Source organism: Dromiciops gliroides, chromosome 3 (assembly GCF_019393635.1).
Source record: "Dromiciops gliroides isolate mDroGli1 chromosome 3, mDroGli1.pri, whole genome shotgun sequence".
Classification (NCBI taxonomy): domain Eukaryota; kingdom Metazoa; phylum Chordata; class Mammalia; order Microbiotheria; family Microbiotheriidae; genus Dromiciops; species Dromiciops gliroides.
The window spans coordinates 329,972,844-329,985,984 of record NC_057863.1 but is presented as its reverse complement, the minus strand read 5'-3'; the positions used below and the strand labels follow the sequence as shown (position 1 = coordinate 329,985,984).

Sequence of the window (13,141 nt, the reverse complement as noted above, 5' to 3'; positions counted from 1 at the left end):
CTTTGGACATAGTTCCAAATTGCTCTCCAGAATGGTTGGATTAGTGCAATGCATTGGTGTTCCAATTTTTCCACAGCATCTCCAACATTTATTATTTTCCTTTTTTGTTATATTAGCCAATCTGATAGGTGTGAGGTGGTACCTCAGAACTGTTTTAATTTGCATTTCTCTAATCAATAGTGATTTAGAGCATTTTTCCATATGAAAATAGAAAACTTCTATTTCTTCTTCTGAAAACCAGTGGCAATCATTCTTGATGCTGTTTTTGTTTAACTGTTTTCAGAGCCTGTACTTTGTAAGGGCTTTAATTATGATTTCATTGGGATTTGGAGGCAGCCTCATGCAGTGGAGTTAGAGAGAGCCTGGGTTCAAATCCTCACTTTGCTACTTATTTACTACCTGTGACTCTTGGGTGGAGTTTCCTCCCCTAGAAAATGAGGGATTTGTCATAGACAACAGCCTAGAAAGGTCCCTTCTAGTTCTAAGTCTACTACAATGCTATGCTGGAACAAAGGTTATGAATAAAAAAATTCTTAACAGTTTCTTTTCTGGGGGCAGCTAGATGGCGCAGTGGTTAAAGCTCTGGCCCTGGATTCAGGACAACCTGAGTTCAAATCCGGCCTCAGACACTTGACACTTACTAGCTGTGTGACCCTGGGCAAGTCACTTAACCCCCATTGCCCTGCAAAAAAACAAAACAAAAACAAAACAAAAAAAACCAGTTTCTTTTCTAAAATTAAAGACCCTTAAAAGATATTTATGGGGCAGCTAGATGGCGCAGTGGATAGAGCACCGGCCCTGGAGTCAGGAGTACCTGAGTTCAAATCCGGCCTCAGACACTTAACACTTACTAGCTGTGTGACCCTAGGCAAGTCACTTAACCCCAATTGCCTCACTAAAAAAAAAAAGATATTTATCTTTCTATTTCACTGGTTCATAGTTAAATATAATTATATTTCTATGTTTAAAATACATTTAATATAATTTATGTTAAATATATTTTAAATACAATTTATATATAACAAAATTATTGTGAGATGTTATATATAATATAGTTATATAGATCTATAGTATATTTCATAGTTCAATATAACCATACTGTGGTTCATTATTTTTCCAATATCAGTTGTATCAATTCAAGAAAAAGTTCCACATATTTTTAAGAGTCATGATCATCTTGGTTGACATGCAAGTTTTTCTTTCAGGGTTGAAGAGTTCTGAATGCCCAAACCAAAGAAGGAAAGGAGCTGAGCTAGGGAAGATAGACCACAAAACAGGGTGCTTACCAGAAAGCCTCTGTCCTCTCACAAATACACTTCCATTCCGGTTCAGCTTTGATTTTGAGTCTGAGCCAGAACGTCCCAGGTTAAATATTGATTTCCACTTCTTAGATTTACTAGAGAGCTTCCTTCTAAAAAAAAAATAACAATAATTATTTTTATTGTTAACTCTTTAGATGGTGGGCAGCTGGGTGGTACAGTGGATAGAGCACTGGGCTTAGAATCAGGAAGACTCATCTTCATAAGTTCAAAAGTCTCAGACATTTACTAACTGTGTGACCCTGAGCAAGTCACTTGACCCTGTTTGCCTCAGTTCCTAATCTGTAAAATAAGCTGAAGAAGGGATATGGCAAATCATGCCGTATCTCAGCCAAGAAAACTCCAAATGATGTCATGGAGTCAGACATGACTGAAGATGACTGAACAGCAATAATAAATTTAGATGGTACTTTTCTCTTATACAAAGAACTTTGCAATTATATGCTTAACTATGTTTCCTTAGCAACAGATGAACGTGACATTTAGGAACTTACTCTCTGGAAAAAACTAGTTCAGCCTAATGTTTCCCTATGGACAAGAAGTGCCATGTAATGAATGGCCCAGCTCAGATTCAAATAGGCAAAGGAAAAGAATCACTTCATGTAAAACTTATTTGCAACACTGGTTAATTTTTTGTATTTAGAATTTTTTCTTCCTTTTTATTTAAGTTAATTTATAAAGGACAATTCTCTGGGAAGGAAAGAGAAAGATGATAGGAAATGTAGGTGATATAAACAAGTATCAGTAAAATTTATTTTTAAGTTCTAAAAAGTGGTATATATAAGCTTGTCCCCAAGGAAGAGATGGGAAAAAAATCTCCATCCCATTTCTGTAGAGGTGGGGCACTGTAAGTGTGGAACACTGCAAATACTGTCGAACTCAGTTTGCAGGTTGGTTAGTTTTGCTGATCTGCCTTTATTTACTGTTCTGTTTTTTCTATTGTTTGTTACAAGGGATGGATTGCTGGGTAGGGAAGAAGGTAAGAGTAAATTAAAAAATGAAGGGGAGGGGGGCAGCTAGGTAGCGCAGTGGATAAAGCACCAGTCCTGGATTCAGGAGGACCTGAGTTCAAATCCATCCTCAGACACTTAACACTTACTAGCTGTGTGACCCTGAGCAATTCACTTAACCCTCATTGCCCCTCCAAAAAAAACAAAAAACAAACAAACAAAAAATGAAGGGGATATAAAAACAAAAACTATAAATAAAAAATAAATGTTAACCAAAGGGAAAAGGTCTGGGTACTATGTGATCAGAGGTTCTACCATGAACACATGGCACAAACATCAGCATAATCCAAGAGTATGTAAACTCCTTGTACCATGGATATAATGATAAAAATGAAACAATTTTTGCCCTATGCCTTTCATATTGTAGTCACTTAATAAATGTTTGTTGATTTGCCACCACCCTAGTTCAGGATCCATCATCTCTTCCCGGGATTATTGAATTGAGTATTTATTAAGTAAGCAATTACTATATGCCAGGTACTATGCTAAGTGTTGAGAATAAAAAGTGAGCAAGGCAGCTCTACCCTCCAGGAGCTTACATCCTAATGAGTTAAGTTGGAAAGATATCTGGTATATATTAAATGTTGACTTACTAAATGGTCCGTATTTCTATCTATTTATCTAAAAATTATAAACAGAATGTTTAGAGACAATGACAACAAAACAAAATTCATGGGCATAGGAGTGGGTGATGGGTGGTTCAATGAAATGGTCCTGATGAGGGACAGCAAGGTGGCACAGTGGATAGAGCACCGGCCCTGAAGTCAGGAGGACCTGAGTTCAAATCTGGCCTCAGACACTTAACACTTACTAGTTGTGTGACCCTGGGCAAGTTGCTTAACCCCAATTGCCTCACCAAAAAAAAAAAAAAAAAGTCCTGATGAGAGATGATGGCATCCTGAACTAGGATGATGGCTATCAATCGATAGACAAAACAAGGTTTACATGGAAGGGCATGCTAGAAAGGGAAAGAAATAATCATTTACAAATATTATTTGTAATATGTAAATTCATATTTATTATATGTAAAAATCACAAAATTGTAAAAATTATTGATCCTCATAACAATCCTGGGATGAAAGTGCTATTATTATCCCCATTTTTTAGTTGATGAAATAGGAAGACAGAGGTTAAGGGACTTGCCCAGGGTCACATGACTAATAAGTAGAGGTCAAATTTAAACTCATGCCTTTCTGACTCTAAGCCCAGTGCTGTATCCACTGTACCACCTTATGTGGGGAGTGGCTCCAGGTTCCAAGAGTCCAAGGTTCTAGTAGGAAGGACAGGAAGATGATGGAACTAATAAAGAAAGTATAAAGTGAAATGGCCAGGAAGTGAAGTGGGGGCCTACACCTGGGCAAGATAAAGTGAAAGCCTTCCAATCAGAGCTCCAGGTAGTTCTAGCAGAGAAATCCAAGGTTCCTGTGGGAAAATGCAGTGATGACAGCTAATGTGCCAAAGACATTGAATAGAGATGGTTAAGATACCCCCCAAAGAGCTCTGGTAAACCCTTTAGTGAAGTGTTTTATATAGAAAAGAAGGGGAGAAGCTTACAAGGGACTTCAAGGCAATAATTACTAGACTTCTCAGGCTACTTACTAGACATGCCCTCAAGGTCATCATTACTGTGACATCAATAAGAGAGGGGAAGACCCCTAACAATTTCACTGGCTGGGGAAATGTGCTTTATTTAAATTGGTTGCAAACCTGGATTTGAAAGCAGGATTGTTGTTTTGTTTTTGTTTTTTTGCAGGGCAATGGGGGTTAAGTGACTTGCCCAGGGTCACATAGCTAGTAAGTGTCAAGTGTCTGAGGCCGGATTTGAACTCAGTTACTCCTGAAAAAAGCAGGAGTTTTTTTATAAGGAAACACTACCTTTTCTGCTTCCCATTGGTCTCTATAAGCTGTTGCAAACGTAGGGGATGGACAATCAGCACCATATATAGGGTTCAGTTTGTGACTTATTTTTCTTTCTTTTCTTTCTTACTGAGGAAGGGAAGAATTCATACTAGGAGAGAAAGTGCAGTAAATCAGCAAACCACCAGGGGGAGCACAGAGCCCAAACCCTGTAGAAACTAGGGCCTTCAGCCAAACTAGGAAATGACCTTCATACTTTGTGTCTATTTCTGCACAAAGTCCTTGCTCTAAAGACTTCAAGTCGTTTACATCAGGGCTTCTTAAATTTTTGGACCCCTTTCCTCCCAAGAAATTTTTACGTGACTCCAGGTTTAGTTATATAAAATAGGTATACATAACCTTTTACTGTTTCCAAATTTTTCAGGACCCCCACATTCAGTTATGTGACCCCATGTGGGATAGCAACCAACAGTTTAAGAAGTTTTAGTTTACATGAGACATACATTAATTACAAGGATTGTATTATTTCTAAAAACAAAGAGCAAAATGGCCAATCGAGGGAAGCAGAGCAGCAAAAGAAATCATCCTCAGGGCTGTAGGTCTGGTCTAGTGTCTTTCAGCTAACCAGAGTGTGAGTATATTTCACATAGCTGTATAACTATGTGAATAATGCACCTCGGGTGTGGTAAGAGGCTGGGAAAAAATGCATAGCTAGACAGGAAGGTTATTGATCCCACAAAAATCATACCATTCCCTGGGAAGAAAATTTCTAGAATTGCAGGAGGTGATGAAGTTAGTACCAGAATCCTGGAAATCATTACTTTTCCTCTTGCCCTATCTTGGGAGAAAGTATGACATTTCTTGTCTTTGACCCTTTCCTTCGACTCACGTGGCTACTTTAGTAAATGATGATTGACTGACTGACCTAGATTAGTGCAACAGATTCCTAATTGGTCTCCCTGCCTCAAATTTCCCAGCTGGATTCCATTTTATACACTGCTGCTTAAACACAGATCTGACCAAGGGACTCTCCTATTTAATCAAGTCCAAGGGTTTCCTATTGTCTCTCAAAAAACCCATAAAGGTGTCATGATAATATAATCTGACCTTGCTTGCCCCCTCTCTCCCTTCCTATTGCTTCTCAGAGAAAATATAAACTTCTCTATTGAGCCTTTCAAAAGTTGGCCCCAAGTTATCTTCCCAGCCTTTATGTACAGTACTCTCCCCTCTATACTCCAGCCAAACTGGCCTTCTTTCTGTTACTCACACCCAACATTCCATCCCCCTGGTCATCCCCCTGCCTGGAATGCATTCCTACCTTACCTTTCCCTCATGGAGGGCCTCTCTTCCTTTAAGACTTGAAGACTTTCTTGATACTCCCAAAAGCTAGCACCTTCCCTTTAAACTACTTTGTATTTAGCTAATATGCTTGTATCTACTTATATATTTATTTGATATCTCTTTCATTAGAATATAAGAAGATCCTTGTAAGTAGGGATTGTTCCATTTCTGGTACTTGTTATCTAGTATAGGGCTTAGCAGTCAGTCATTCAGAGCAGATGCTCAATATAACATTGTTTAATTGCCCCACCCACCCAGCAAAGATTTGGGGAAACCATTCCTTGCTTCTCTAACCTGTGCCTAAAAAATTCTCCAGAATTGAAATATGTTTAACTGCTTAGATTTTTAAAATGCACACTTACTTGTTGTCTGGTAATTCAAGGACAGTATGGAAGAGGGCTCCTGTGGAAGGGACAATCTCAGGCAGGCTATTCTCTCTCCTCTCCTTCCGTGCAGGGTGGTTGGTAGCCAGACTCCGAGCCTGAGCTTCTTCGAGGCTCACCAACTTCATTGGGAGGGAGAGGGCAGGCAAGGTCAGACTTTTCATAATTGGCCTGTTTTCTGTAAAGAAACAGGAGGAAGTCAGTCCTGTAAAGAGAACCTCACCATCCATTTTCTGGCTCCCTATTTCATATAGCTCCTCTCTTGGTAACCTTGTTGTTGAGTATAAACCCAGATCCCAAGGATAGGAGCGGGGCTGGAAGTATGAGCCCTTGGGTTTTCTCATGGTTATTCAGAGGTCATCACCGGAACCAGACTACTCCAGAGGACAACAGTCTTTTGAAATGACTTGCCCTTTTCCAGGTTGTGGAGCTGAGAGAAGAAAGGAAGATAGGAGGAAAAGTGACTTTCTAGCCACTGGGTACTCTATTTGGTGGTTGAATATAATGGGAATTTGACTGCCCTGTCCCATGGAGGTATTCTTGTTGTTGTTGAGTCCTTTCAGTCACATCTAACTTTTGTGACCCCCCATTTTGGGGTCTTCTTGGCAAAGATACTGGAGTGGTTCACCGTTTCCTTTTCTAGCTCATTTTATAGATGAGGAACCTAGGCAAAAAGGACTAAGTGATATATAATCCCAGAGTAGGTGTCTGAGGCTGGATTTGAACTCATGAAGATGAATCTTCCTGATTCCAAGCCCGGTACTCTACTGTGCCACCTAACTGCCCCCACTTAGTCTGCATGAGAGATGTTAACTATATGAGGTAAGTAGGTGGTATAGTTTAGATTTATTAGTTGTATAAAACTTATTAGCTGTTTAGCTATGTGACCTTGGGCAAGTCACTTAACCCTCATTGCCCCGCAAAAAACAACAATAAAAAAACTTATTAGCTGTAGAATATTGCCCAAGTCATTAAATTTCTCAGCCTTGGTTTTCTCATCTGTAAAATGGGCATGATAATCTGACCTCCCAGGGTTGTTGTGAGGATAAAATGAGATAATATTTGTGAAGCACTATACAAATGTTAGCTATTATGCTACCATGATAGCATTCCTGGGTCATTAACATAGGAGTTTTTTCTCCCTCCTCTGGAATCAGCAGGGCAGAGTATGGGATAAGCATTTGTGCAGAAGCTGGGTGAAGGAACCCAGGAGGCTATTTGCCCCTTCAAAGTTGGAGAACAAATGGTCTTGATATATAGAGGCACACTATTTGTAGGGTGGCTAGGTGGTGCAGTGGATAAAGTGTCAGGCCTGGAGTCAGGAAGACTCCTCTTTGTGAGTTCAAATCCAGCCTTGCACACTTACAAGCTGTGTAACCCTGGACCAGTCACTCAAACCTGTTTGCCTCAGTTTCCTCATCTGTAAAATGAGCTAGAGAAGGAAATGGCAAATCAATAATTTCTTTTCCAAGAAAACCCCAAAATGGGCTCACAAAGAGTCAAACACAACCGAAAAACGTCTACAATAACAAAAAAACAACATAGATGGAAACAACTGAATAACAATTCCATATTTGTCTTGATTTTTCTCTGATCTACTACGTTTATTGTTCTTATGTAGAAGGGTACTTAGTAATGACAGTATGTGACCATGGTCCAATCCCATAAATGCGCCAAGTGTATAAAATGAAGGGTTGGACTAGCAAGTTTTTGAGATCTTTTCCAGCTCCAGATTTTTAATCCTATGGTGAAAAATATATGTGATCACAAAGATATTCCTTTAAACAAAATACTCGGTAACATTCTAGGTGTCTGTGAAGTGCTTCTATGATATGTTGGAGTATTTTCTTAGAAAGGAAAAAGATGACATCATTGGTTTCCAGAGTTCTATTTTTTTCCTCTAATAAAGAGAAGAGCCTCAGGTTGGACTTTTCTCAGTCTTTGGGAGCTACACTAGTATTGTGTGTACTCCTGAACACCCAGGAGGCTCTGGGATACCTTCAAGCAACTACAAAGAAAACACTCTAGGTATAGCTGCACTCATAGCATGTATAACATGACTATCTCTCTGTAGAGCATAACACACCACATATATCATTCATATCTCATAGAACATGAACTCTTCAAAGGCAACATCACACTTTTGTATTTGTCATCCTCAAAGTTTAGCTCAATACCCAATACATAGTAGGTGCTTATTAAAGTCTTGAAGATAGATTACTATAGTACTTATATTATGTCATATTAGATTACAGTATATATTATATGTTATGTTATACTATATTATATATAACATTTTATTATATTATCAGAGCATGACCTTCACCATAGGTAGGAATAGATCTTGGAAAAGTGAAATTGTACAAAAATATTGCCCTCCTAATGTTGTTAATTTTTTCCACAAATATAAAATATAAAATGATATTATTGGGGTCAATTAGTTTCATGGGAATAAAGTTATGATTGGGTGAATGGTGTTATGATTTGCAAAGTTACAGTAGTTTTACTTGAGTAATAATATTTTGGTTCTAATATATTATTTATCTTGTGAAATTAATATTGATTAGGGCAATACTATGATGGCTATGCCTGTATACTATACTGCTGTGTCCTATGGCTCTAGGAAGAAGAATCATTTTAGGTCTTGGTTAATAATATGAAAACTTTGTTATATGCTTCTTAAAACTTCTCACTTATGTGTAAGTGAGGCAGCTGGGTGGTGCAGTAGACCACCATTGGACTTGGAGTACATTAAGACTTGACTTTAAATCCTGCTTCAGACATTCACTAGGTATGTGATCATAAGCAAGTCAAGCCATCAATAAAAAATCTATTAAGTTGCCTACTATGTGCCAGGCACTGTGCTAAGTGATGAGAGGCAAGTCACTGAACATCTCTGTGCCTCAGTTGCTATCTCTAAAAAGGGGGATAATAGCAGGGTTGTTGTAAGCATCAAATGAAATAATATTTACAAAGAATTTTGGAAACCTTTAAGTGCTATAAATGCTATTATTAACAAAGGATTTTAGTCAAGTTCCTGACTAGTTGCTCAATAAGTGACTAAACGAATTAAATTTGAAGAAGGCTTAACGTTTTTCTTTAATTTTATTTAATTCTCCTCCCACATTTGTGCATGCTGCATGTACTCATATAATTTATGACTTTGTTGGTCACTTGTTAGGAGGAGTATAGAGGGAATTCTTAGCCAGGTATGGGCTAGAGTAGATGGTCTTGGAAAAGTTTCTTCCAGATCTAAGATTTTGTAAGGGAAAAGATATTTTTGGGCAATACATTTTAGAAGGACATACAGGAACTGAAATACAGCTGAAAAGTAAGATCTAAGACATGGAATAAATTGAAGCAAAGGCTAATAGGAAAATAAAAAAATTTAAGGGACAATCTTTATGACTAATAATTAGTCATATAGTATGTCTTATAGGCAGCTAGCTGGTGCAGTGGATAGAGCATTGGGCCTGGAGTCAGGAAGATTTGAGTTCAAATGTGACTACAGATACTTACTAGGCGTATGCCCCTAGGCAAGTCACTTTACCTCTGTTTGCCTGTTTTCATAACTCTAAAGTGGGGGTAATAATAGCACCTCCCTTCCCGAGTTGTTCTAAGGATAAAATGGACCATTTGTAAGGTACTTAGCACATATCTGGTTCATCTTCCCACAAAACAAAAACCTTCTAGAAATCATTCATTCACAAAGGGATTGGAGATTAAAATATTACAGGGGAGCTACTCACTTAAAGTGAGTAAAAGTCGGGCAGTTAGGTGGCCCAGTGTATAGAACATCTCTTCCTGAGTTAAAATCTGGCCTCAAGCACTTAATAGCTGTGTGACCCTGAACAAGTCACTTAACCCTATTTGTCTCAGTTTTCTCATCTGTAAAATAAGCTGGAGAAGAAAATGGCTTTATAACTCCAGTATCTTTGCCAAGAAAACCCAAATGGCATCAAGAAGAGATGGATGTGACTTAATAGCAACAACTCACTTAAAGTAAAATAAAGTATTATCTTGTGAAACTAGTTCAAATCCCGGCTCTTCCATTTATTAACCATGTGACCTTTGGCAAAACATCTCTGGGCCTCGGTTTCCTCATCTGTATGATGAGGAAGTTGTACTTGAAGTCTGAGACCCAGCTAAATCATGTCAAACTGAGAGCACTTAAGGTCCCAGCAAGCTCCATACTAACTTCTCTTAGAAATCTGAGCAGGCTTAACTCAGCAAAAACCCTTAAAGCAACAGTTCATTGTAAGTTATGATCCTAACAGTCATCATGGAAGCATCCATTAAAGGCAGCTTTGGAGCGTAAGAATTGTTCATGTGTTTCCAGCACTAAGCAGGGAGAGGGAGTTCTGCCCCGTATGCCAATCAGCCAAGCAGATTATCCCTAGGAGAGCAGTGACTGATGACAGTATCATAATCTGATATGGGAAATATCCCAGGAAGCCACATCATTCCCTTTCCTGAAGTCTTTATTTACCAAGCAATCTTCTGGTTATTAATTTGTTTTCCTAAGTAAGGTTGCCTACTGGGAAGAGATGGGGCTCTTCCAGCATAAACATTCTGGTTTCTCGGCAGTCCTTTTTTTTTTTTTAAACATCTGTATGAGATTAATCCCACCAATTGATAAATTGAAATTTTAGCATGGAAATCAATCTCAAGTGAGTTTGGATAGCATAAGCCAATTTCCCCAGGTTCTGGTTGCCCCTACTTTAACTATGAAGGGCCAGACCTTAGACCTATGATAATCACACCAAAAAATGTATGGGACAACCTTTATAACTAATAATTAGTCATACAGTATGTCTTATAGACAGATAGGTGGTGCAGTGGGGGGAACTGACATCACAAAAACTGTAATCATACCTGACCCCAAATCCCCTCATATAATGCTCCTAATGAGGGATCAATCAGGTCATAGATTATAAGAATGCATGGACCAGGGCAGCTAGATGGCGCAGTGGTTAAAGCAGCGGCCCTGGATTCAGGAGTACCTGAGTTCAAATCTGGCCTCAGACACTTGACACTTACTAGCTGTGTGACCATGGGCAAGTCACTTAACCCCCATTGCCCCACAAAAAAAAAAAAAAAAAGAATGCATGGACCAAATATTGGAGGAGAATTCAATTAACTTAAAAAAAAAAGTAAGATGATCCAATTTAATCAGTTCAGTCATTTATTGGGTAACTAAATTCAGGAGCTTCACTAAAAGGTTTTGTTAATAATAGCTAGCATTTAGATAGTGCTTTAAGGGTTTACAATCCTCCTTTTGCAATTTCACATGAAGCTTCTTGCATTTTTTATAAACGAAGCTGTGATACTTAACCCTTCCTTGAAGGTTCAGTTCCACTTCAGACCATGGGACCCATATGTTCCCAACCCTTTGCACTCCACAGTCCATTCAAATTGATCTTTTTACTGATCTTCATTAACCCTTTCCTTTGTATTGATTGTATCCCCATCCCTGGAATGCGGTCTTGCTTCACTTTAGCTTCTTAGAATACTTACTTTCCTTCAAATGCCACCATCTACATCAAGCTTTTCCTTATTGCCCCGTCTTCCATAGGCTTTCTTCCCCCAAATTCCCTTCCTTTATTTTGCACATAGGAAGGCTGTGTGGGATAGTGGATAGAGATGGCTTTGAAGACAGCAATGCCTGGGTTCAAATTGTGCCTCAGAAACATACAGGCTAGATGACCATGGATAAGTCACCCTCAGTGTTCTAAGCAGCCATGTAATATGGTAAGTTGCAGATAATATTATATTATAATCACATAATATAGTACTATAATCATATAAGTTGCAGTGACTTATAGTGGTAGAGGGTGTTTTCTCACTTAGGAGACCCCTAGACCATTTTGTATATATACATTTGGTCTCCCCTAATAGAGTGTTAGCTCTTTCTTTGTGTCCCTAGCACCCAGCACAGTGCACAGCTCCCAATAGACACTAATGCTTTTTGACTGATTAGCTCTTGTACTTAAGTGATCCAGATGAAGGCATCAGAATCTTCTTAGATGGCAGATGAAGAAATAAAAATGCAGCTAAGCATTGGACCAGAAGAATGTGCTCAATGTTGCTCAACATTAAATCCACCTTCTAAATAAATAGTTTAGAAAAATCATGATTCCACAATAATTGCAGGAATCCTATTGCTCCTAACCACATCACAGGGATTACATACAAGACAGGTGCAAGCCGTATAGGACAGAACAGACAGAAACATGCGAAGGCCAATTACAAACACATGGCACATACATTCAGCAGACAGACAAATGAATGGCAAGGCCTAACAAATATCAAAGACACACAAGGACATGCATAGAATAGACACACACTGGTTTGAATTCCATTCCTGTACCAACTTGTTTCTGGCTTACACTGCCAGGGCAAGAAGAGATTGGGATGGGCTGCCTGGGCACGTGACAAATGTCAAGATAAACAATTACCATCATTCTCCATGGAGCAGGAGGAGTTGCTAAAAATTTGATCCACATGATTCAAGATAAACTCAATCACCACCTGTTGGACTCGGACGGCAAGGAAGGCTGCATCTCCATTACAGCCAATAGCTTCAATTTCCTTAGACCTAAGGCATACGGAAAAAATCTATAGTGAGTAGTGGTGCATTATGAAATAGGAAAGAAGAGTTATCAGAAATGACATGAACCGGGGCAGCTAGATGGCGCAGAGGATAGAGCACCGGCCCTGGAGTCAGGAGTACCTGAGTTCAAATCCGGCTTCAGACACTTAACACTTACTAGCTGTGTGACTCTGGGCAAGTCACTTAACCCCAATTGCCTCACTAAAAAAAAAAAAGAAAAAGAAAAAGAAATGACATGAACCAAATCCCTCAATTTTTTTGAACACTTATTAACCTGTGTATTGATACATCTGGGGTTGCCTAACTGATCCAATATTTATTGATACTGGCTTTCTTGCTGTTTCTCACACATTATTCCTTTCACCTCCAAGGTTTTGACCTGTATTCCCTGCCTATAAAGCATCCGCTCCTCACATGCATGTCTAAAAATTTCATTTCCTTCAAAGCTTAGGTCAAATATAATTTTCTCCATCAGGGGTTCTTATCCTGGAGTCTAGGAACTCGGTGTTTTGTTTTGTTTTGCAGGGCAGTGAGGGTGAAGTGACTTGCCCAGGGTTACACAGCTAGTAAGTGTCAAGTGTCTGAGGCCACATTTGAACTCAGGTCCTCCTGAATCCA

The 13,141-nt window shown here is 38.9% G+C and overlaps 1 protein-coding gene across 1 annotated transcript in view; it reads right to left on the bottom strand.

The window, feature by feature from the left end:
* Positions 1–13,141, bottom strand: part of ARHGAP31 (Rho GTPase activating protein 31) — a 171,342-nt gene that overhangs the window by 28,169 nt on the left and 130,032 nt on the right. Inside the window, exons 6-8 of the mRNA XM_043996091.1 lie at positions 12,369–12,508; positions 5,890–6,088; positions 1,287–1,411 (exon numbers count right to left, since the gene is read on the bottom strand). Of these exons, the coding sequence (XP_043852026.1) occupies positions 1,287–1,411; positions 5,890–6,088; positions 12,369–12,508 (464 nt within the window). The remainder of the gene's footprint in view (positions 1–1,286; positions 1,412–5,889; positions 6,089–12,368; positions 12,509–13,141) is intronic.